The 26,792-nt window shown below is 37.2% G+C and overlaps 1 protein-coding gene across 5 annotated transcripts in view; it reads right to left on the minus strand.

Moving 5' to 3' along the window:
• Positions 1 to 26,792, minus strand: part of ASXL3 (ASXL transcriptional regulator 3) — a 130,677-nt gene that overhangs the window by 9,196 nt on the left and 94,689 nt on the right. For all 5 annotated transcript variants that reach the window (XM_084510706.1, XM_084510702.1, XM_084510703.1 and 2 more), the window contains 3 exons: positions 10,820 to 10,916; positions 10,258 to 10,363; positions 2,576 to 4,529 (listed from right to left, as the gene is read on the minus strand). In XM_084510706.1, coding sequence (XP_084366832.1) covers positions 2,576 to 4,529; positions 10,258 to 10,363; positions 10,820 to 10,916 — 2,157 coding nt within the window. The remainder of the gene's footprint in view (positions 1 to 2,575; positions 4,530 to 10,257; positions 10,364 to 10,819; positions 10,917 to 26,792) is intronic.

A 26,792-nucleotide genomic window follows, 5' to 3' on the forward strand; every position in this document is an offset into this window, starting at 1 on the left:
TACCACTCAGTGCAGCTGGACAGAAAAATGCTAAAAAGTAATGATATTTACACTGCAGTATTTTATCATCTTCCAGAATGAATATCTGACACCTGTATTGGCCTACTCACACTGATCCTTTTGACAGGAAGAAAAATTGAACTGGATGACAACATGATGCTTATCTGACACAATTTGTCAGACCTGTTTTATCTGCAGTGTATCTAACTGAGAAGATCAACAAGCCTGATGCACTGATACTGGGGAAAATGCCCACTACTGAGCATTTGCAGAAAATGTGTGAAAAAGTAATAGTCATGTAGTGCTTTTGCTCCTTGGTCTCCAATGACTAAGCTGTTAGGAACTGCCAGTCTTTCCTTATATATCAGGTGACAAATCTTGCCTTTGGATAGGATGTAGCTGTATCGCCAATGAGCCTGTTTTTCATGTTACACCACAGAGCAGTTTAAAGTAGCGGTATAAGACAAGTGAATCGTCAAGGATACACCGTTCCCTTCCTCACTCCCAGTTTCAAGAGACCTGCTTTAGTATATCCCTGAGATACCTCTTACAATAAGTGTGGGACTTAGTGGTTAGTGCTATCACATCTCTTCTGAAAAGATCTGAGAAGAAAGGTAGGTAGTTTTTGTAGCTACAGTAGTCATAAGGTATGACAGGAAGTGAGAGCCTTACAGCACAATGATTAGGGGGAACTGGGGTTCTTTTTTCGCTTTTAATAACAAAGCATTGGGGGTTATTGGAGAGATAACCCAAAAGCTAAATATTTGTTACATTAAAAAAATAATCACAGAAATGATTGTCCAAAATTATTTTTGGAAATGCCTGACATGTTTCAGTATCCTCATTCGCTGGCTGGAGGCTTAGGGGAGATTTGTTTGATATGACTGTGCAAGACTGACAGTATCTGATTTTCCTTAAAAGACCAGTGAAAATCGATATAAAGATGGTATTGTAACATATAGCCATTTTTATGGCACAGACCAGGGCAGTGTCTCTTCACACGGCCCAACTGGTGGGCTCATGTGGAGGGCTGGAATACTTCACTCTTCCTAGCGGTTAAATTTCTGGCTAATGAATAAACACTAATGCCTAACACTGTGAGGCTTTGTGAAAGCCTCTTCCAAGGAAACTGGAATGAGATTCACTTCATTTTATTCATGCCACTAAGCACCCATCAGAAGGCCAATTCTGAATTTGGTTATCACTTTTTTTTCAGATGTCACATTACATAAGTCATTATTTTTAACTAATGTTTTTCATCATCATATTTCCTCTTCCGCTGTTTAGCAGTTCAATTAAAAATTGTGTTAACGTATTTGCTCACAATTACTTAAAAGCATTCTGCTTGTTGTTTCAGTAGCATTTTTTTCGTTTTCTGCTTTGTATCACCAGAATTGCTAAAAACTTTAAGTGTTTGACTGTTTTTCTTATTATAGTTACAACTTTTTCTCTTCCCTAGTGATCTACTTTCCTTTGTGTTTAGAAAATGGTTAGAATTCATTAGGCTAGATGGAGACTGTCCAAATATGAAAGAATATCACTAAGTTAGAAGAGACAATCTCAATTGCATCACTGATCATAAAAATAAATTAGTTGAAATAAGCTGCTGCAGTAGTGATTAAAACAGTTAGCCTATTTGCCCTCCTGGCCACATTAACAATTTTCAGTGATTGCAGCAGTTAAAAATAAATGCAGAAAAGAACATTTCTGAATAATCAGGAACTAGTATTGCAAAGTCAGTGGCTTAAATTCAGCAAATTGGATCTAAAACTTGGCTGATGTCATCATGTAGAAAATTAAAAGGGTCAAAACACTGAGGCTATATATGACTAAATCTACAGATCTCCCAGTTGTTTTTTTTTTGTTGTTTGTTTGTTTGTTTGTTTTTTAAAAAAAGCTTTTCAACTGGAATATATTTTCTCACACAAAAGAATGATACATATAAACATTTGCTTAGATGCTGTATCTCTTTTATCTTTTGCTTTGCCATCAATAGCTATTTATACATATATCAGATACTTCCTCCTGATGGCCAGGTCTCTGCTTCTAATTAATTCTGGAGTGAAATCTTACAATTCAGCCTATCCCAAGCCCTGGGTTTGCAAAGGGATCTCCAAGTATTCTGACTCTAGGTTCTCTGGATGGATGAAGGTACTTTCCCCACCCCGCCTCCCCCCCCAGGGCTATGGGTATAGTATGGGTATGGTAACATTTGTTATTCATGCTTGCTGAAGAAGTCATCTGTGGGAGAACAAGCAGACAATACAATTGGACAATTAGAAAGAAAGACAAGTAGTACTGTGTAAACAATGGAAGCTCTTGAATTAGATTAAGCCATAGATCTCAGAAAACTTTCCCTCACACAAAAGCTGTTTTATAGCTACAACCTTGGCTGAACAACTACAGGTATTTACATAAGAAGTAATTTGGCACGGTAGGAATAGTAAACTAAAAAGGTCACTACTAAGGCCCCTCACATCTACACAAAAACCCAACATGCATTTTGTCTGCATGCAGTCAGCAGGAAGGAGATAAACTTTTAGTTTCCGAGTCAGCTGTTTTTTCATTACTTTACCTTAAGGGGTGGAACTCGGGGTTCTTCTCTGAGTGGCTGATCTTTCTCAGAAGGACTTGTTGATGAAGCATTACGATTAGGCTGATCATCATCTATTCTAGCTCTCTTCTCTTTGCAGATTCCAAAACCGTGCTGTTCTGCTGTTTTCCTCTTTGGGATCTCTGGGTCTCTGCTTTCATTCCTCACTTCAGGTGATTTTGTGGGTTCTAATGACTTGGAAGAATGTGAACTCTCCAGTCGGCTTTGGCTGCTGCCTGTTAACTTGTGAGATTTACTTCTGCACACTTCAGAGAATGAAGATTTTTCTAGAGATGAGGTATATAGTTTTTCATGTGGCTTTGATGGAAGCAGCTCAATACTTTTGCCCACTGATCCTTCTGGTAAGACAGCTACCTCCGATGGCAAGAGCGTACCTTTCTTGTCACCTCGTTGCTGAATACTGTGATTTTTAATCGTGATCACCTCTGGAGAGGAGTGGTCTGGGATGGAAGCAATGTAGGATTTCTCCATTTCGGAATGTGACTTACATGGTTGATGACTGAGGTTTTTGCTTTGGGGCTCTTCCAATGCTGAAGTATCAGGCATAATTGTTAGTGGACCAACTTTCAAATTTTCAGGTGCACTCTGAAGTTGCTTTGGCTGAACAACAAAATTCTCTTCTTGAACCACCTTAGGAATGGTAGAGCTTTCTTCTTTCAAAGTGGGGAGGGAGTCTTCCAACAGACTTGGTGATTTCCGTTGTTGCAAAATAAGTCTTTCATTGGTTGGGGAATTAGAAACTGGAGATGTTTCTGATGGAAGAGGCAAACTATTTGCAACAGATGTTTCTGAAGTCAGAAGAACAGAAGATACTGAAGACGTTTCAGATGTTAAAGGTAAATCAGACATTGGAGATGTTTCTGATGTTAAAGGTAAATTTGAAGCTGGTGATGCCTCTGACGTTAAAGGTAAATTAGACATCAGAGATGCTTCTGAGGTTACAGGAGAGGTGGACATTGGAGAGATTTCTGACATTAAAGGTGTATGCAAGTTTTCATCAGTGGCCTTTTGCTGAATATCACCTTCAATGTTTTCAGTACTGGACACTTCAGATGAACAAGCTGTTTCAAGAGATGCTGGAGTACAGGGTTCCTCTGAAGTTGATTGAGTGTCTCCTCCAGGAGACGCAATACAAACACATGGTCCTTCTGGACTTCCAGAGGAAAAAGAAGTCTCAGAAATACAAGCATTCTCAGATGATTGTTCCTCGGGGTCACTTTGAAGCTCCATATCCACTGCAATGCCCCCACCAGTGAACAAGGAGCCTTCCAGAGCAGCATTTTGCATTTCTGGAGCAATTAGCTCTTTTGTAGACTCAGAATCCTTCTCTGCTGTATCACTGACAGAGTTTGTGGATGAAGCTGATCGTGCTGGTGATACACAATCCTCCAGCTGATCTATCACAACTGACATGTCCTCCTGAGGGCATTCTGACTTCAACTCCACTTTAATTTCAACATGAGATACAGTATCAGTTACATCATTCATCATGACACAGGACTCAGTGCTATCTGCAAGCTGCACTGCCTCTGTTTCTTCATTTGTGCCAGCTGGACTAACTGACTCCTCAGAAAACTCTTGCTCTGTTTTATGGTTCTCCTCCTGGCATTCACAAATACTTGTCTCAACCTCTTCTGCAATCTCCTCCTGAATAATTGATTCTTCAGGTATCAGTATATCCTCTGAGTCTGCCATTAGATCCTTGACAGGAACCTGTTCCATATTACAAAGAGGTGGACAACACTCTTTCTCTGGCAATGGTGAAATTTTAGTGCCTTTCTGCTCATGGTCTTCAATGGTTGCTTGCTTAGAAGGACCAGGTGTGCCAGAAGATCCACACAAAGAATTGCTTTCATCTTCATCATTGTTCTGCACTGCCGTCAGTTTCATAGATTCCCCTCTTGACATTCCCAATCTAAATAGAAAGACGTAAATTAAAAAGGCTTTTTCATCACAGACATGCTAAAGGAATAGGATCACCTTTGTCATCCACATTTTCCATTTACAAAAAGGACATATTGTCCAGTTTAAAATAGTGGTTTGTTTAAGTGGTGGCTGGCTGATTTATATAGTTGTATATATGGCTTTATATATTTTGGAAAACATACTACCCTACTTACTTTAACAGTGCTAAGAAACTTCAATATTTTAAATAAACAATCTATTCCTCATTATTTAACTATTCAACACTTCAATGAAGCAAAAAAGCAAGTTATACAGATTCACAGCTACTCATGCTTAAATTTTGGCATTTATTTTTTAATATCAGCAATTATGACATCGCTGATATTAATATATCTGCAATGCTAACACTGCCACCATTGCAGAGTATATGGACAATTGTATCTTCTTAAGTCAGTAAAGGTTCTAAAGGAAATTCATTTTTATCATCTACATCTAGGGTCAACACAGTCAGCACTATGGCTTAAATGCTACACTTATGTGAAAAAGCTGCAACTGAAACCAATAAAGCAGAAGAGGCATTTCAGTTTTTTAATTCAATAGTCATTTCATATTTATCATGAAAATCAAAATCACTCTGCTTCAGCCTCATTTTACCAGTCAAGAGTTAGTTATTAAGATCTCAATTGACAGATTGTGTGTTTTCACTCCATTTGTCAGCAAACTAAATACTTCATTTAGGATAAAAACTATTTCTAAATAAACATATCTATGTATTCATTTGTATGTATTCATATTATTCATTTGGTTTCACTATAATCAAAAAGAAGTTTAACATTCTTAAGGAGATAAAAGGAGACATTCACAATCTATACATTCATTTTCAGGGATGAGTGCAAAGAAATGATTCCAATATACCTGCCTTCTGAATACTTTCTTGCATTTGGTCCTGAAAATATTAGTTCCTATACATTTTCATTATTTCAAATAAATAAATAATAATAATAATAAAAAAGCCAATGGCTGAAAAAAAGTGGTTATTTTTAAAAATGTTTGCTGACATCCTCATTTCCCTCTTTGGACATTTCAACAGATCTTCAGCACCTTCAGTAAGATCTTCCAAGCAGACTTTGTGTCTTAGCAATTCCACGATAGCACAAAATACGAAAAAGCTTGGTTGGAGGCCTTAAAAAAAAGTCACTGTCTTAACGATCTTCTAACCTAATCAACAGGAGTTTGATCTCTGTTCTCATTTTGATTAGAAAACAAAGTAATTGAAGAATAATATGGCAATAAGTGAGCACGAAAGATATTTAGAAATTATGGAAGCAGGATAACATGCCAATGTGCAGCCAGAGGGTTCAGAGATCACAAAGGCCTGTGTATATGAAAGTACAGAATTAATATGTAGAAAGATGAAATCTGTGATTGTGCATTTTAAAAATAGATGCATTAGATGTGTTATTCACACTGATAGGTATAAAAAAATAAAAAAATGTGCAGCCTTGAATTGGTACCCAAAAAAAGCACTCTCAGGGTACTTATTAATATTGCCTACTGCTAGTCACTTAATATGCACAAAGTCTACCTATGCCATCGACACGTTGAGGGAGGATCCTCCAGAGAGCAATTCAGAACAGCTCATTTGCATCCCCACCTTGAATGCATTTCTGAAGATGTGTGTCTCTTCTATATAGACTTTAGGTTCTTTATATAGTCTAAGTTTAGACTTTAAGTTTAGATGAGTAAATTAGTAAGTTTAGGTAAGTAAAAGTCAGTTTACCTACATTTAGGTGAGTAAAGTCCTTCCTCTAAAGTTTCATGTGCAAATGAACAAAAGTTATCTCAGGAAAACAAGGGGGAATGCACTGCATTACCGAAAAATTAAACCAGTGGTCTATTTTCTCTAGCTGTCTTACATCATGAGAGATATTGCCTGCTAGTTCTCTTTTTGGAATGAAAAAAAATAAAGGAATGAAGGACAGGATAAAGGTCAATGCAAATGTCACATGGACACTACGCAAATGCACACATTCCAGTAATGTATCAAAAAGGAAGAAATATAAGAAAAAATAAGATAATTCAGGATTAAGGCCAGAAGAATATGAAGAATCTTAATCAGTTTTATGCAGTACTGGAAATAACTACTATCTTAAGAAGACGCTGCAGTGAAGAAGAAAATACTTTCAAGAGAAGAAGGCTCAAGATCAGCATGTTTAAGGCAATCCCAGATTGCCAGATAAACAGCTGATCTGTCTTCCTCCTTAGAGAAACAGACATCCAAAGTTTGCAAAACAGCAAAAAATATGAGAACAGCAGTAAACAGCCATTAGTGAAAGTGCTCATAAGGACATGATTCAACTGATAAAGTAAGGGCAGTCAGTTATTAAATAATAATAATAATAAAAAAAGTAACTCAAACAGCTACTCAAGGATATATGGATGCTGATACTTTAGTGCTGTGGTAAAAAGGACTGGGGAAAATTAAAAGAAAATTAATGAAGGATTAAATCAGCAATAAAATTCAGAGGAGGTCTACCCAAACTTAAACTTTTGATTTAGTGAGCTGGCAGGGCCATCCTGACACATAACTCTCTGAAGGGTGGGAAAAGAAAATGTTGAGACAATAGCATGTAGCCTTTATAATCCTAGAGGCAACAGCTGGAAAAATGTGAACTTCTGGCAACATGCATCAGCTGATCCTGGATAAATGACTGCAGAATGAAGTTTCTGCTTTTTAAAGTAAGCTAAAGAGAGGTAAAATGAACAATGATGAAAAAGCAGAAAGAGAACATAAACAGATGGAAGTAAACTACGACTGACAGTCCTATGATAAACAGCCTGAGCAGAGAGATGAACACACACAAAAAACATAACGCACACAGCCTACACGAAAGAAGCACTCTAACGCCATTGAATGCCATCAACTACAGAGCATGTAAAAATATATAACAAAGAATATATGTCTATTAATGATCATTCTCCAGGTACAAGGTGAAAGTTGAACTTAGTTATGGGATACTTAAAAACAAATGAGCTGAAGTCAGAGTAAGATTCCAGATCAACTGGCAAGTGAGTAAGTTAGACTGCACGAGATCCATTTTGCAGATAGTGCATCTGAGAAATAGCTCAGGAGGCTTTCAAAATCCGCTACTTCCGTTGAATCAACATAACTGAAAGTAGATGAAGCACAATCATATGCATACCAAGTTTAAAAAATGGTGTAAAAAAAATGGTAAGAAAACTTATACAAGGTGGAAACTATAGCAAAAGCTACCAGAGAGACAGTAAATAATTGGAAATATACTTCAGGACAAGCCAACTTGACCCAGAAAGCCAACTGTATGTTGGGCTGCATAAAAAGAAATATGGCCAACAGTTCAAGAGAGATGATTCTCCCTCTCTGCTCTGCTCTCATGAGACCCCACTTCGATCACTGTGTTCAGCTCTGGGGTCCCAGCATAAGAAGGACATGGACCTGTCAGAGCAAGTCCAGAGGGCCACATGGATCATCAAATGGCTGGAGTACCTTTCATATGAAGACAGACTGAAAGAGCTGGCTTTGTTCAGCCTAGAAAAGAGAAGGCCCTGGGGAGACCTTATAGCAGCCTTCCAGTTCCCAAAGGGGGTCTACGGGAAAGCTTTGTCAGGGAGTATAGTGATAGCACAAGGGGTAATGGCTTTAAACTAAAAGAGGGGAGATTTAGATCAGAGGAAATCTTTCTCTCAGAGGGTGATGAGGCCCTGGCACAGGCTGCCCAGAGAAGCTGTGGATGCCCCATCCCTGGAGGTGTTCAAGGCCAGGCTGGATGGGGATTTAGGCAACCTGGTCTGGTGGGAGGTGTCCCTGCAGGGGCTTGGAAGTAGGGGATCTTTAGGGTCCCTTCCGACCCAAAGCATTCTGTGATTATAAGCAGCAAAGAAGTAGAAGCTGCCTATATTTTAGCCAGGAAGAAGAATGCAAGTCAAATGACATAAGCTGGGGAAAAGGCAAGAGGGACCAGATTCAACACTGTAGTCAGAAATGGAAATTATGTGCAATATGACATTTTGCGTAACAATGTTGATGTCAGGAACTTATCATCCCAAATGACATGTATCACTGCAGACTGAGTAATTATCTGCCAACCATTAGTGTCCAGCGATCAGCTAGCATGGCAGGACTGCTGGCTCTGTAAAATTATGAGTATCATTCTCTCTGCATATGACAGTCATTTGTGACTTCACAACAGGCTTCAGCTAGAAGCTAAGCTCTTGCTAAGCTCTTACTAAGCTTCTGCATGTTGTGGAAGGTCCTGACTTTTTTTTTTTTTTTTGAAGGTAACTGACTTTTATCTTGATATGTATAATGAGAAGCCCTTTTGTTCCTTACCTAAAAACCTAATACTAACTTTTTGATACTAAAGGGATCAATGGCTGGACTAAATTGAGGTCTCAAAGCTTTTAAGTAAGAAATGAAGCACTTCATAATAAGAAAGTCTGCAATAGCAAGACCCTAGAATTTCCATTATATTTGACGATAAAGTGATGTAGAAGTAGTATTCACACTGGAAGAAAACACCTAACAAGGATTGGAAAAAAATAAAATATTAAAATGTATCTGTACATTTCCTGCTTTGTTTTCACCACATTTCCCAATGGCCCAAGGCAGTGGATTGTGGGAAGTAGCATTTTTACTGCAGAAACACTTTAGTTAATGCCTTAATCTTTACATGCAGATTTTCCAGTGTCCCAGATTTCATAAGTAAAAAGCATCTAACAACAAAACTAAAACTCATGTGATGATGCTTCCCCTGGCATATTTTTGTCTACTGTGTTATTCATAAATTCCATTCAAAGATACCTGAAAATGAAAAACTAATAAGTTTTAAAGAATTAGTTTATACTTCATAATGATTAATATTAGAGATTATTAGTATTTTTAATAATATTTTTAAAAATGGAGATGCAATTTAAAGTATTGATAGATTAAAAAACAATTTTTAAAAGGAAGAGTTCAGAATTTTAAAAATATGTGAATCTCTTTTTCAAATTTTGATTTTTATAAAGAGAAAATTTAAGGACTAAATTCAGCTTTTGCTGAATGTCATCTATGTGTAAGGATCAATCAAATCACAGTGACTCTTCCCTGTTTTGTACTTGGAGTGACATCATCTAATTCATTTTAGCCTGTTATGGATATTTATTTATTCTTTACATCTCACTTCTAAAGTTAGACTAGTCATATTCATATGACTCTAGCCAGTATTTCTCCTGTTGTGTATTATAATCCCATAAAAAGCCATATCAGTCAAACAAAAAAGAACTATGTGCTAAAAAAAAATAATCCTGATTAGGAAAAAATAAAATAAATATAAACAATCTGCAAAAACATTTCTACTGGTTTTCTGGTCTGTAGAAGCTGCCTTTATATTTTGCAAGAGGGAAGAATTGCCATAATGCCATCTTTTAAAAGATAATTAGAAAAATACTCACATGCTTAGGCCTTGTGTCTTAAGCCTTCCTTGGAATGAATTTTTATGGATGAGTTACGAACCTTTAAAAATGCAATTGTAATGCAAGTGCAGACATGCTGCTATAATTCTACTCACAACTTCTTATATCAGGGAATGACTGCCTTTGATAACCACTTTATTAAGTTTTACAGCATATGACTGTGCTATGTGAAGCAGAGAATTATATTTTCATTTGCTCCTAAAAGAAAATGAAAAAAAAAAGCTTGTATTTGCTTCAATACTTACTTTTCACCATAAAACCTTTCAAAGAATTTTTCTTTCCAAGGTTCCGTTTTCTTTTCCTTTTCAATCTCTTGTCTGATGCGCAACTGCATTTCTGGAGTAAATTCTCCTGAAAAACAAATACTAACATATTGAACAAAAGTTGTCAAGGATTAGTTCAATGGATAATTATAAACTACAGATACACAGATGATGTACAGTGATTTCTTTTACAGTCATCCAACAATCCCCTATAAATATATTTAAAAAACAAAAGTCAGTGTGACATTTACCATATAACATTGCTATCTCAAAGATATTGGTGGGATTTAGTCACATGCATTTATGCTTCCACAGCTGGCAACGATGAAAACATTTTTTTTTCTTTTTAACTGTCAAAATAAACTGTCACAGCAAGTTGTAAAACTGTATACTAAATTCAAAATGGAAGTAGCAATTTTTCTTTTTCTGTATTATTGCTGTATTACACTTTCCATTTTAAAAGTATTTCTCAAATGTAGAAACAGAGGCCTTCTTCATAAAAATAATTAATCTTTGGTAAATCTGAGAACAAGTAAAGAGTTACCTTCTGCCAATCGTTGTTTCCACCCTTGTGCTGCATATGCGAAGAATTCATTATTTAGAGCAGAACTACTGAGGCGCAAAACTCCATCACTTCCCATCTAGAAAACAAGCCGATGGTAGCAGAAGATACTGTCAGAAACAGTGTTAACCAGGATTACATAAAAATGGAGTTCCAATTAAGGGAAATGGGAAGGGATAGAAAGTGGAAATAACAAAGGAAATCACCTCCTATTACTAAAACAAAATTTTCATTATGGTCATTACTGTAAACGCATATGAGTTAATCCAGCATCACTGTGCTCTCTTCAGCAGTAATGTCATCACTATTACTGGTGTCAACTCAGTTTACAACTGATGTGTTTTAATCACAGCTCTCAATCTTGAGCCTAGTATGTCCAGAGCTATGGTGCACAAGCAAAAATCAAGATCGTTATTGTACTTGTGCATCTGCCTGGAATACGGTACAAAACAAATTAATTAAATATAATGAGGGGAGTAACTTTGCTGTATTTCTCAATGGTAAACACACTTAACAGTCATGCTAGCTAATGTGCTGTACTGGCAGAAGAGTGGATGATGAGTAACCTTAACAAAATAACTAGTGTAAATGCAACACTAAAAGCAAAAACAGCCATATGCATAATTTTATAGGCATCAAAAGTGTGAAAGAACATTATAATTATTTTACTTTCTACATCTGTCAACCATTCAATGATACAACACCATTAAAAGTCTAAATTGCAATATTTTCTATAATAGTTTTGAAAAGCAATCCAAGTATTAAGCTTTCTTCTACCATAAAACTTGATGCTAATTTTCAGTTTGGAAGGATATATTTGACTGTTGAAGGAATTCTAATAACTAATTGAAGGAATTTTAATAACTGGAAAAAAAAACAAAACAAAACAAAAAAAAACAAAAACAAGGAAGTGGTGATATCACCTCTAGCATAATAAGCAGACAATAAAAATAAAGTAGTAAATAAAGAATGGAAACAGCAGAAGAGTTAACATCAGTAGAACAGTCACTCTCACTACAGGTCATTCTACGTCTTCTGAAGTTAATAACAAATAAATCCTTGAAAATGCCATTGGTAATTTAGTAGTAAAAAAAAGATACCATATTTCCAGCATATTAACATGTGTTTTAGTTATGTCATATCCCTTAACTCTCAGTACTTGTTTCATACCAGAGGCAGAAAGCAGCAGATGCGTCAGAACATTTAATGATATTTAGCCATGTCTCCCTCACCGAGGTCTACGTTTCACAGATAACATCATCTTTGCTTTCAGAAAGCCTTTGCTAATTTACTCATTTCCTAGGTGACATCCTGTCCCGTAATAATCTCATAGGAGTAAAACAGGAAGATGTGAAGTAGTAAAAAGAGAAACAGATGCATGGCCTCTGAAAAACAGGCAATGCAAAAGGCATTTGATTCCAGCCAGAAACCTGTATGTGCATGGTACCAGGGTCCTTCAGTGGGATACACACCTACAGTATTGCTGCCTGTGATCTCCTGCTAGATGGCATTGTTTTGCCAACAAGTCAGAGGACTTGTATTCATTAGGGTGGATAAATAATGCCTCCATGCTTCTCATGATGTGGGTTGCAGAACACCTTAATTATAGATTGCCTATGACTAAAGAAACTGGAGAAAAAAATGGAAAGAAACAATGAAACATGCAGCAAAAGCAGCAAGAAAATAAAATCCATGAAAGACCAGAAACATGTATTTATTGTATAAAGTAAACTGGTTATTTTTTCTCTGCACAGCTGAACTTTTTTGGGGATATAGTTAAATTCCCAAATTACTATATTAAAGTGAGATTTCAGATACTGCTGTCTCTTGCATCTGAATAAACAAATCAGCAGTTGGTCAAAACCAGAATTTGCTCAACTTCCTAAAAAAGTAAGATGAGAAGTTATAAAGAAAATAATCACAAGTAACTAAATAAACAATTTTTGTTCCCCAAAGAAGGATTCTGAAGCTACCTTCAATTTCAACATAAAAGAAGATGAAATAGTGACACCCGCTCCTGTCAACATAGGTTCTACTACAATCTTCTACTACAAACTAATAAAATCAAATTTCCATCCCAAATTCTGACATTGTTTTGCAGGGAAGAGTAATACAAAAATGAAATTGTTGTCATTTAACCTTGCTTAAATGTAGTCTACCTCATAAATACAAGGTCCTCCTGAAACCCCATTGCTTAGCTGGTGGCAAACAGTGAAGTCACATTATTAGCCAGATCAACAAATCTCATAGGAAAGTAATAATTTACAGAGATGAATTCTCTGTTAAATCAGCAAGATGAAACAACTTATCCTAAACCCATATGATCATTAGACTTCATGGAAAGATGGAATGGACTGCAAGAGGTGGAAAGAGCAGCAATCCACCTGTAGATTGCATTAAATATAATATGAAACTGTAGCCAACTGTGATTGAGCTATTTCACTGGGCTGCATAAATCAAGAGCATTATGAAGACTGCCAAGTTAAATTACCATGTGAATACAGTAAGAACAGTATTAGCTTTGTTGTAACTGTGTTATCATAAGGACTTGAGAAAAGAAAGGTTTGTAGGAAGAGGTACTGCATCTTTTATTATATTGGCTACTGTAGTTGAAAAAGTGCTAAGCTTTTGGTAGCAAAATTTCTTACAAGGTATTAAAAAGGAAATGCAAACCCCAAGCTAAATGAGCTAAATGAGTTAACCTAACAGAGGTTAACTAGACCACATAACAGAAATGGATGGGGCAGAACTGCAGAACAGAAATAAAATGTTAGCACGGTCATAGGTAAAGGGCTACTAGCTTCTATGGACCAGGAAGAGAAACAAGGAGGAAGTACTTGTGGAAGGAAAAAAAAAAAAAGAAACTTAGGGGAAAAAATAAGGGGGGATAAGAGGAAGACAGCAGTGGTTTGCCTAAGAAGAAATACTGGTATAGGTCAACCAGCAGCAATGGAAAAACAGGTCATTTGTGGACCAATTTAGATTAGTTGTTACAGAATCACAGAATTGTAGGGGTTGGAAGGTACCTCAAGAGATCATCGGGTCCAACCCCCCTGCCAAAGCAGGTTTCCTAAAGCAGGTTGCCCAAGTAGGTGTCCAGATAGGCCTTAAATATCTCCAGAGAAGGAGCTCTACAGCTCTAAAGTATTAGGAAAATATATTTCCAAGATCAAAAACATCATGTCAAGGCTGCTTACATTAAAAAAATAAAAACAAACTTAAGGAAAAATGACTGCTGACTACATCATTGTCATTGCCTTGATGAACTGTCAACTGGGAAAAGCTTTACTGAGATTTGTGTTCAGGTAGCCACAGAAATCATGGGAGATTTAAATAGCTGGAACAACCAAAAACTAGACAGGAAATCATATAATGATACAGAAGGTGGAAAGACAATAATAATTAGAGGAGAAGCTTCCAGTGGTCTATTTTAGCACAATATGGAAGAATTCAGACTAAAACACAATGGAGGGATGTTGAAAGCAGGCACCATTTTGTAAACATGGTACACATAATTTAAGTTAAGAGAGAAAAATAAGATTAAAATGGAGAATTCTATTTGAATGTAACAAGACTAAACTTTTAAATCAAATAGGATTTGGAACCCTCTTAAATCACAGAATCACAGAATCAGAATTTTCTAGGTTGGAAGAGACCTCAAGATCATCGAGTCCAACCTCTGACCTAACTCTAACAGTCCCCACTAAACCATTTCCCTAAGCTCTCAGCACATAACTTAGCTAAATTAATGCATAGCAGTCAAAATTTCTTCTTCAAAAATGCAGGAAAATATAGAGTTGGCTGACCTCAGTGACTTCGCTGAACATGCTCAGAAACATGAGATCAAAGAACACCTGTGCTAAGAATGGAACAGGAAGAATGCATTCACTCAGTTAAAGCTCAAAGAGAAAAGGATGACAACAAAAAAAGCTAAAGGAGCTCAATGGCTTAAGAAATGAGGTAAATGAGAGAATTTTTCAAAATGTAATAGGGGAACAAAATAATACTGAGCAGAAAACAGATCCACTACCAAATGAAGGAAAACAAAAGCTAAAACAACTACCAAGAAGTACAATCTTTTAGCTATTTTTGATTCACTTAAAGATTTCTACACAGGAAAAAAAAAAATAGGACAAGTTTGAACAGTCATAAAACTAGTAATTGTACATCTAGTTATTTGAAACAAACAAACAAAAACAACAGGGAACACTTGTCTACCAGAAACAATGATACTAACAAAGATGTTCTACTCTTTTTCTCAACACACTAGTCAGGTGACGTTAGGCTGACATTTTTTTTTCTGCTGTTAAACTTGGAAAGACCAAGTGGTCTTCTTCCTACAATATTAGCTAACATATCCTCTACTGAAATCTTATCTCACACATAAAATACACATTCACCTAATCCAAAAAATTTAAGCGGAAACTGAAATTTTTGAAGCCAAAGGGTGTATTTACTTCTCCATCCTCTGACAACGGAGACAGCATAATTAACCACTACTTCTAAATGAGAATTTGTAGAAACATGCCAATAAAGCAGTTCTTAAATACACTATTAAGTTTTATGGCATTTAAAAAATGCTGTCCAGCAGAGACAGTGTGTTAATGAGCTGGAACAACAAACATTTCTTGAGAAGTTTATGTTGTATTCTATTGAGCTTTAAATTCTGATTGAGCACAGTGATAGAATTATGTCTCAGAATGAATACCTCTAAGCAGAACTCACAGTGGCTTTTAGAAGTTCCTCATTTTTATTTAAAGCTAACAAAAAACACCCAAAACTCAAAAACGTATTTGCTAAAAAAACAACATCTGTTTGCATTACAAAGCATTAAAAAGTCAAATGCTGTTCTCAAAGAACTGGGTAATTTTTCCACCAACAGCTACTTCCATTATATTCCTCCAAGTTCTACTGAAAAATCTCTTGTGACAATAAGGCTAGGGTTAATTTTGCGGTTCTACTTGAAGAAGCATACTTGTTTTAGCGAGGATACAGCAAGCGCTGCATGAGAGTATACGAGTAGGTTACCTTATCTTGGTTAGAACATCAGAACACAAGAAATTAGCAAATCTACTATTTCTGTCTTCCTTACAAATGATTCAAAACTCTCCCTGTCTATTTATAAAAATAGTAACGATCCACTACATCTAGTTGCTACGAAGTATCACATATTTCTTACATGAGAGCTTACATGTGAATACCACATCATTTGATCATACCTCACTACACAAAAGCAAACAAACAAAAGCAATCAGTGAGACAAGTAAAAATTCATCCAAACTAAGTGTTCCGCATCACTTATGTAATTATAAGCTTTTTACAAACTGCTACTAAACCTCTTTTGTGCTTTTATATTTTGTCCTGAGGGATGAACTGTCCTATAATTCACAGAATTTCCCAAAGGTGTTTAAAAGGAATCATGTGCAAAAGACGGAAGTTATGAGAAAATACATTTTGACACCTTTGCATTACAGATTCCAAAATATTAAAAATGAAAAACTTAGCAGCATTTTTATTACACACAGGAAAAAATGTATTTTATTTCTGTATATGGAGACACACCACTGCTATTTTGTATCATGGAACAAAAGCACTTCTCTGGTACTGGGCACCAGCATCAAATTGACCTGTGACAGATGTATATAGTGCAAGTTCCAGACTCTGAAGATGCGACAACCTTAGTGACCGACTTTCTTAACATGTTATGATCTCCCTTGTTTCATCTATAGAATAGAGACACAGACTCAGATAAAGCTAGCCCTATAGCAGAAAATCACATATAAGGCACTCATAGCAGCTCATTTTCTCACAATAAAATTTCAGTTAAGGGCAGGAGGCAGGAATCGAGTTAGCACACCCATTATGCTGAAATCTAACAAAAAACTAAACCAGCCACATTTGGGATGTAATGTTACAGAGACAATCACTTTGGAAAGATGGCTAGATGGATGACATGACAGGTTTGGCTCATTTTACTCTTGACAATCAAAAAGCAAAAGTCCACATGCAGCGGGGAAGACTTGTATCTGTATTTTCCACCAAAGATCTCTAAAACTAACGGGAACTCGTTCCAAGAAAAAGGATTATTTGAATATAAGCACACAGAAATAAACACCTATTTAGATGTTCTTATTCATCAGCCTGAAAGAGCTCCTCAGTCTTCACCAACAGTAAAGGAAGCCTAAAGATGATCAGATTCCTAATCAGGGCTTCTACACTTGCAACCTAAACTAGCCAGCATGAAACAGTGCTCCTCCTACCCCCTCCATCTACATTCAAACACGACATCAGTAGAAATATTTGTGGTGTACCAGATACTTTGTTGCTCCACACAATCACAAAAGAATTAAAAATTTCTACCAAATCTGCTGAAAAGTGATGGGAAGCTTTAGAACAGATTGCAACTACACAGCTCAATATGCACAAACTTCTACCAAATGGACATCCTCTGAATGCAGACTACTGTAAACTGGGTGAGTAATTTGTAACACATTTTGATGACTGATTTTTGTGCTTTTCTTACACATCCATTATATTGGGTAGGCCAAACGTGCACAAATTCATATTTGTTGATCTCACACATTTCCACAACCTCCTACTGGTCATCATGAAGTCTGATGCATGAATTGTCCAGCATGGGTTTTTGTCAGAAAAAAAAAAAAAAAGAAAAAAAGAAAAAAACAACAAAACGAAACAGATTTCACAGTCATTACCATCAAGCTAGGTGGTTCATGTTGTAACTGGAGTGAACTGCCTTCTCTTTTAAAATCTCTACTCTCAAAACAACAGGCTATCTACTAAGATTATTTTAGCCACCCAAGTACAGGTGCACATGACAATTTCTAGCTATCAACTGACCTTAGGCCTGAGCCTATTTCAAGACTTGTGAAGCAGTACGTGGAATGGAAGACAGAAAGTGCACAAATAATTCTGACCCAATGCACAAGCAAGAGCCAGGTGATACTACCAAATACCAGCATACACTGCCAAAACTGCACATTTGTCATCAGTGGCTGTATGCCACTACTGGAAGTGCTTTTGGGATTCTCTGAAGAGGTAAATAGAAAGGGAGAACCATTAATCACAACAAAAACAACATCAAAACTCATACTTTATAGATGATCATTCAATGAAAAAGATCTCACTAGCTCACTGGTACTGCTATTTATACCTACAGTAACAGTACCAAAGGCATGCAAGCCTAGACACTACAGCTTTATACAAATGCAACTTAAAAAGAGACAGATGGAGGGGTCCCTGGCTGGACTTCAGTTTGAGACTAAAACAACTAACGTAAACGTCTAGACATGGCCTACATTTCTTATCTCCCATTAATGTCAGTGGATGTCTAGCCAGTGCACTCAGTGGAGCCTAGAGGACTATTCTGATGACCAGTAAGCTGGCAACTGCTTTCTAGAGAGACAAACAGCTCTCTAGGCTCTGTTTTTCATGCATTGACTACATCTGCATTGTCTTTAAAGGGAGTTTATACACTTAGCACACCTGCACATCCAAATTTAGATGTCTTAATTTGCAGGTTATGCCACCCTCCCCTTGTCAAACAGCTCAGAAATTAGCAAGGAAGCTACAAAGAGGTAACACACTGCAACAAATGAAAACTGTAACAACAAAGGCACTGACCAAATTAATTTCTGTTAATTGCTCATAAAACAACATAAGAGACAAGGTAGTGCATTTCTTAAAGGCCACCTACCTTGTCATTAACTGCTGAAAACTTAAAAAAAAATACACACCATGACACACAGAGCAGAACTAGATATGTGCTCCACAGATACATTTGGATAAAATGTTCCCCATCTAACCAGTCACAAACAAGCTCCTTAGGATTGACCTGACGAAGTATAAACTCACATGGCTGTTGCACAAGGCAAAAAACATTACATTCCTATCCTTCTTGAAACAGCATATTTGCCAAAACAAGCAAAATTTAAGTAGTCAGTCTCAGGCAACATTAATTAGTTTACATGGGTAAATGTTTGGCAAGTCTAAAATTCAGATACCAAAGAACAATGGCACCCAAGCACATAAACAGAGAATAAAAAACTCTCTGTGTACTAATCCCTTCAAACCTTCATAAATCTTTATACACAGAGAATTGTAATGTCAAAATCAGAACCTGTTCTGGCAAAAGACAGGAACCAGTCCCAACAACAGAGAAAGAAAAGCAAGTGGTTGCAGCATCCAAGAGATTTATCACCTCAGAATGGATTCAGAGAGGGAAATGAAGTGGAATGAGGACAACAGAGACCCTCAATAACATCTTGGGATGTATGATGACTGTAAAATCTACCCATTTCACTGATTATTAAATTTGGATGTCCATCTACCTTTGATCTGAGAATGCAGCAAGAAATGACAGTGACTGGATCAGAAGTGCCAAGGAGGCTGTAAGACTCATCATGGAGCCTAGGGATCTGCTGATGTTTTTAACAGCACAGACTGACCATGAAGTTGTGGTTGAATAGTTGTTACAGTCAGACTGGCTTTGGCATCTTTACCTATGACAGGATGCCCAAGAATGTTTAGATATAGGGCAATAGGTAAGCAAAGATGGAGAATAGCCCTCACATAAGAAAGGAACATGCTGTGATGATTAGCTAAATCCTTCAAATCTTACTGCTGTATTTATATATGTGGCCCAATAATATGGGCAAATCATAAGGCAATAGTCAAGCCCCCTGGTAAAGTACACAACTAAATCAACAAAACCACACACGATGATTATTAGGTAATGCATGTCTGCCCAAACCAAGTTTATTTATAAAAGGAGGTATTAAAGAAGGAGCCAATATGATGACAGTGGAAACTTAGCCCAGTTTCTAATGGCTGAACACTAATGCAAGTACTACAAATGGTACGTAGGAGGTCTTGGAAGATGTAGTTGACAACCAATATTTTGATTTACTAGGCAAAATGGAGATATGGTAATTCATATAACTCATAGTAATATTAAAGACTAAAGCTTGTTTGTGAAAAAAAATACTAATGATAGCAGAATAAAAAAAAAAAAAAAAGTGTTTCAATTAAGCATACTTTCATAACAGCAGAATTAGTTGGGTGAATCCCCCAAGGACCCTATGCAAGCAAAAAAAGAAGTTAAAGAAACCTCACAGATCTCTAAATAAACAATACTGGCCATACCAAGTGCAAAGTATCCTACAAAGGATTAATTGGGATTGTACAATGAGACCAGATTGTGTTAGTGAAGACCCCACTGTTGATCTCACATCATGCAGGGAATGGAAATGAGGTCAACTTACTGAGCAAGAATACTACAGTAGAACTTAAAGGGCTAAAATGAGATGTGGTTGGCAATGGACATATCAATCTCTGAAAGAAATAATTTTGTAAGTATATTACGATCAAGAAGATGATGAAAAGAAAAAAAAAGGTCCACTGTGCAATACAGCAGAAAAACAAGAGGGATGCATAGACAAAGCTAATGCTCATAGTGCCTTTTTTGCCTCTATCTTGACCAGAAATATCTGAGGTGTTTAATAGAATAAATGACATCAACAAAAGGCTAAGATCTTACTCTTGAGTAAGCAAGAAGATGAATACTTATACATATTCAAATCAGCTCGGCTTGATGGACCAACCTCCCAAATGCCCAGTTGTGAATCTATTTCAGAACTACTAAAAGACAGATTTCGTGAACACACGGAGCAGCAAAGAGGGTCTGTGACAAATGCAAAAATATACAAATTTATATAATTTTATGTATACAGCATATATGTGTCACCTGTGTGCAAATAGGGGGAGATAAGCACAGCTAGACTTACAGACCATGCCAGCTTCGGGACACCTCTTTGGCCTACGCATAGTCTCTTTTGAGGTGACCTAGGGTATCCAAAGACATTCGTATGGGTTGATCCTTGGTGGACACAACCCAGAAGCTACAGGAGACCTACACCCTTTCGAAGAAGCAGTTGGGTACTAGACTACATACCACTTGTCTCGATTGGTACAAGAAGCCTATGGATACCATGGACAAGTATCTTGCTTGCTCCCTCTGTTTTCATGCTCTGGAGAATTTGTGCAATGATTAAAGCACAAGATATCACACTATAAACAACTGCTTGGAAGTTAACATAACAGCCAACATAGATTTGTCAAGAACAGATCATGTCAAATCAATTAATTTTCTTACTGACAGCATGAAAGGCCTTGTGATAGAAGAGAAAATGCACAAGTTTTATATCTTGATTTTAATAATAGTGTGTCACATGACATTCTCTTAAGCAATCTAGGATTTATAAATTGCAATTAAGTAGCTGCAGAACTAGTCAAAACTTTTATTAGTGAACTATTGTTTATTATTGTTTTGTTATTGTTAATTGTTTATTTATATTATTATTATATATTATTTTTGTTAGAAGTGCTGTGATTTCATAAGATAATAGCTTAGCTTTGCCAGCACACTATTTAAACCTTAGATTGTACTTAGCTCCTCACTATTGTAAGTGGATGTCATAGCATGGAGCATTGCACCTTCTCAGCACTATCTTCTCTCTCTGCTTGTCTTGCACACTCTTGGTATCTGGCCCCATCTTTCTCTAACATAAACCTTTCAAATTGGCCACCACATTCATGCTTTGTGACAGCTAGGAGGAGCCTTACTCAGTCCATAAACAACTCCTTTGCTAGCAGTTGACAGCTGATGCAACATATTAAAAAGCCAGGCAAGATACCTTCTATTCTTTAGTCTGAGTGTGACGTATCTGCAGAACAGACTTCTCATCAAATCTAAAAGCCAGAAATTATAATTTCGATATACATTATAGGTCTACAGAATAGCTGCAGAGAGTAGCATTATAAGGCCATACATTCTGTACATGCCAATATTGTTACCACTACAAATTGGAGAAAGCACAGACAAGGGAAGCAGAACTTACATGTGCTTGTCAGTCTCTAGACTATTTAATTTCTGGCTGACACATTCTTCCAAAACTCTAACAAGGTCTGCTTGCATTTATCTTAGTCTGAATTCTACATAATACAAAACAATGATCCTCTTGCTCAGTATTCTGGCTAATAATCCAGGAACCAATTATGTCAAGTTCTCCACAGCTAAAGCTTTCCCTGTCAAATAATAGTTGGCAACTATAAAACTTAACTCTAACACATTTAAAAATACTTTTAAATAAACCTACATGTATTTCAAGTATGAAAATTGTTAAGGAAGTTTCTCCAATTTCTACAGAATACTGCTGACTGTTCAAGTATGCCATTACCTATCTGAAAGTCATTTTTCCACTTATACAACTACCATTCAATGAGATTGTGATAAATGGAACCAAACTAAAAGGATGCTGTAACAGTTGGCGAGTCTGTAATAGAGAACGAGTGTGAAAGCGCTTGAGTAAGAGAAGGAAAAGCAGCTGTAGTTGTCACAAAAAATCTGTAAGTTCTGTTAAACACTGGCTGCATTTCTGATGACAGGATTTCTGCTATACAGCTCATTGTTAAGTGAAGATACTACATTTTTCAGCAGTCAGTAGTATGGGAATGGTACCATATGGTAACAGTATCAGATAAAATCAGAAGTTTGACTGACCCTTGATAATTGAAAGGAACAGACAATGTAGAGAAAACTTGCAAAAGACTCCATAATGGCCAATCATTAGGAAAGCTGTTAAAGGGAAGATTTCTATTTCAGTTTAGCTTAGGTGGCATATGACTGAAAAAGGGGATTTTTATTTCACATAAACATTTCAGCACATTAGATATAAGTGTGGCTACTATTCATATGTATGCATCAACCATCTTCTATTTATATCTGATATAGTGTGCCAACAATCAATGCTAACTTTAAGTATACAAAAGACTTCCATGAATTAGTTGCCTACTGGATAAAATACAGCACTTGACTATTATTAAATTTGCTTCTCTTCACATTTAATTTAGTTCTGGTAGATTAAAAAAGACTAAATCCAAGAATTTTGTTTTTTAACAAATGTTTATGGTTCATGTAAATTTTGGTGTACGGCCCTTTCTGTAGCTTTTCAACTTGATAGAACTTTGAACTTAATATTCAAGAAAACGACCTAATATTATTTATTTAAGTAAAGGGCATTTTCTTTCTTTCATGCAGCCTCCTTATTGCTGCTTAATAGTTGACCAAACAGATGTTTCTGCTGAGTTGTCCATAATTTTGACCATATCTTCTTTACAAATCTAATTTAGAAACTACCAGTGAAAAAACTCTCATCATTATTTCTAGTACAAAACAGTGTATGTTTTCCTACACTTAAGCCCCACTAACGCCATTAAGCTTCAATGTCCAGCTTTGAATGCTTCACTATGGAATGCCTCAGTATCGGATTACTGACATTTTTGGGTAAACCTTATATTGTAAGAGAAATGGCCGCAAATACACAGAGCTCAAGAGGCCACAGGAAGAAACTGTAGATATGATAGATAACCCATAGTTCCCCCAGATGTGGTAGGAAAGCAGAGTCCAGAGATCCAGAAAAAGGAACTGTATGGGGATAACATCAGTGGCATTACCAGGTCCTAAAAAAACAAACAAACAAACAAAAAAAAACAACCCTGTCTGAGGTGCCCCAACATGAGAGTTGAAGACAGAAAGAACCATCTTAACACAGCACACTTTAAATTGGTTTAGAAGTCAGAGGTCAGGCACAAAATGTAATATACTAACAAATGAAAACAACAACACTAAGAAATTAAAGGGCTAAGCTAGCTCACTAATTAACAACTAATATGCTCTCTTTACTCCTGGTTTTCCATATCCAAACATTGACACACACAGAGAAAATAGATTTCAAATCCTGTTTGTTTTTTTTTGTTTGTTTGTTTGTTTGTTTGTTTGTTTTTTAAAAAAGGAAATAATGCAACAAAGAACCCAGAAGATTATAAAGAAATGAGCCCTAACCAAGATGATTCTCTCAAGAAGAAATCATTTCTCTCAAGAAGAAATCATGACACATTAACCTAAGTAAAATTTTCTGACAGGACTAAGGAAAGAATGACCAGTAGAAAAAAGCTACAGAATCATACATAGGACCTCTAGAGGTCACCTAGTTTTCAGTCATTCCAATTCAAGCAGCTTGCTTAGGGCATTGTCCACATGAAGCTGGAGTATTTCCAAGAAGAGAACTTCCACAGCCCCTCTGGACACCCACTCAGCGTGAAAATATTATTCCTGATAATCAAATCAGATTTTCCCATGTTCCACCTTGCGTCCAGCACCTCTAATGCTATCATTACATGACACCAGGAAGAGTTCTGTCTTCTCTACACTCTACCATTAGCTAGCTGTGGAATGACATAATATCCTCCCACATCATCCTCTTCTGCATGAATGAATCCAGCTCACCTGTGCTCCAGTCCTTCAACCATCCTGGTAGAACTTCACTGGGCTTACTTCAATATGCCAATGTCTTTCTAGATAGAAAGGCTATCAGTAATCACTTCTCTTGATCTGTTGGCTGGGCTCCTGCTCATACAACTCAGGGTTCTGTCAGGCTTCTTTCCTGCCAGGATACACTGTTGGCTTAAGTACAGCTTGCTTGCCAACCAAGACACACAGGTTCCTTTGTCTTTTTATGAAGATGGGTGCAATGTTTCCATTTTCCAGTCACTGGGGACCTTCCTCCATGATGTTTCAAAGATTTAGACAGCAGCCTTGCAAAGACATTAGGAAGCTCTCTCAGCACCCTTGGATTGCAGGCCATTGCTTCTCATATATTTCTATGAGCCAAGTTCTCTCAAGTAATCTTGGCTTGGTCCTTATCTACTGATAGCAGTTCTCCTTGAATGCCTTCACTAAGCTCAGAGGCCAGGGAGACCTCGTTGGTGAAAACAGAGGCAAAGAAGGAATTATTACAGCCTTGTATGTGTCCACAGTCACTACATCACACACCCCATTCAACAGTGGTACCAAATTTTCCTTGTCCAGGCTATTACTACTACTGTTGCAGTAGCTGTTCAAGTTGATTTTGATATCCCTTTCACATTCCAGCTCCACCTGAGCTTTGGCTTTCTTTACACCACTCTTACACGCTAGGGTAGTTTCAAAATTCCTTCTTCAGCCTGTTCTCACTTCCACCTCCACCTGCATTTTTGTGTTGGATCATGGTCATGAGTTCCATTCTTAGCCAAGCTGTTTTCTTGATACATTTATTTGTTTTTATGAGTATTGGTATGAAAACTTCTAATTCTTGGAGAATGCTCACCTGCCAGCTTTCATGAGCTTGTCTGCCCTTCAGAAATGCCTCCCATGGGATCCCACTCACCAGCTTCCTTAACAAGCTGAAGTTTGTTCACCTGAAGGGTCTATACTCTGCTACTGTCCTTATTCACTCACCTCAGGATCCTGAACTCCACAGTCACTATCACTAAGGCTAGCAAGGCCATTTATTAATACACCCCCAACCTATTAAACCCCCAACAAATTATTCCATGCAGATCCATCTATGCATAAATCCCAGCAGCCTACTCCACTAACCACTGTCAAGAAATATCCTGGTACCCTCCAGAAAACTTGTTGTTTGCTTTCTATTTGTACTGGGTCTGGCTGGAATGTGTTGCCCTTCCAGCAACACGAGAGATGTTAATGTCCCCCATAAGTAAGGCCACACCTATAGTACTGTGTCTAGTTCTGGGCTCCTCAGTACAAGAGAGAAGTAGACATTCTGTGATTCTGAGATAAAAAACAAATCTGTGACACAGATTTCCTTTAGTTACTTAAAGAGGAGTCTATTGACTTTCTCACCCTATCAAAGAATGGTTGAGGTTGGAATGGACCACTGGAGGCCACGTGTTCCACTTAGAGCTGCTTGCCCAGGACCATATCCAGATGGCTTCTGAAGGCCTCCAAGGAGGGAGACTCCACAACAACTCTGGCCAACCTTTCCAGTGCTCTGTCACCCTCACAGTCAAGTTTTACCTCACGTTCATAAGAACTTCCCAATGGACTCCCATGTGTCCATTCCTTCTTGTCCTGTTACATCCTCCCATCAGGTATTCATACACACTCATACATCCTCCTGAGCCTTTTCTTCCCTAGGCTGAACAGTCTTAGCTCTCTCAGCATTTCCTTGGAGGATAGAGGCTACAGACCCTTCACTGTCTCAGTTGCCCCTCACTTGAACTCTCCAGCAGCTCCACATCTCTCTTGTACTTGGGAGCCCAGAACTGGATGCCATATACTAGGTGTAGCTTCACCAGTGCTGAGCTAGATCAGATGGTATAACAAACTCCTGTCAAAATGTCAGCTATGCCACTGGCCTCTTCTCTGATCCTGACCCACAAGTTCTCAACCAGACTGTAATCCACCCCACAGTAGAGCTCCATACGCATATTTTGTTCCTTTACATAGAGTGTAAACTAATCCCCTTGTCTTTCCCGCCTCTTTCCTGAAGGGAAGCAAATTTTCATCAATGGTAAAAAGGAAACTGAGACATGTGCAGAGAAAAGGCACAGTATAACATTGGAGATGAACAGAAAAAAAAAATAAAGTAAGGGGGGTGGGGAGTGGAAAATGAATAGTAAAAGAGTTGGTAATTACCAAGTTTAATACAAAATGTTGATTTTAGGTCTGGAGGACACAGATGGTAGGAATGTGAAAGAAGTAATGCAGTTGGAAGCTACAGAACATTTGAAAAAACACTCAGGACTTGCCAAAAACACAGACACAAAAGGATAGCAACTGTTTCTTTGCCTGAAGATAAGGAACATTTAGAGGCTCATCTCAAACACAAGAATGAATACACACATTTACTCACAGAACTATGACATTGAAGAAAAATCTGTCCTTCAATCTCCATGTATTTAAGGCCAACAACAATGGAAGAAATTCTGAGTTTAAAGTAGGGATATGGGAGTATAAGAAAATTGCTTCTGAGAAGATGCAACCTTTCACGACCCTTTTGCTGTTGTGGACACAGAATACTAAAGCTGAGAAGTA

This window comes from Aythya ferina (genome assembly GCF_964211825.1).
Source record: "Aythya ferina genome assembly, chromosome: 2".
Lineage (NCBI taxonomy): Eukaryota > Metazoa > Chordata > Aves > Anseriformes > Anatidae > Aythya > Aythya ferina.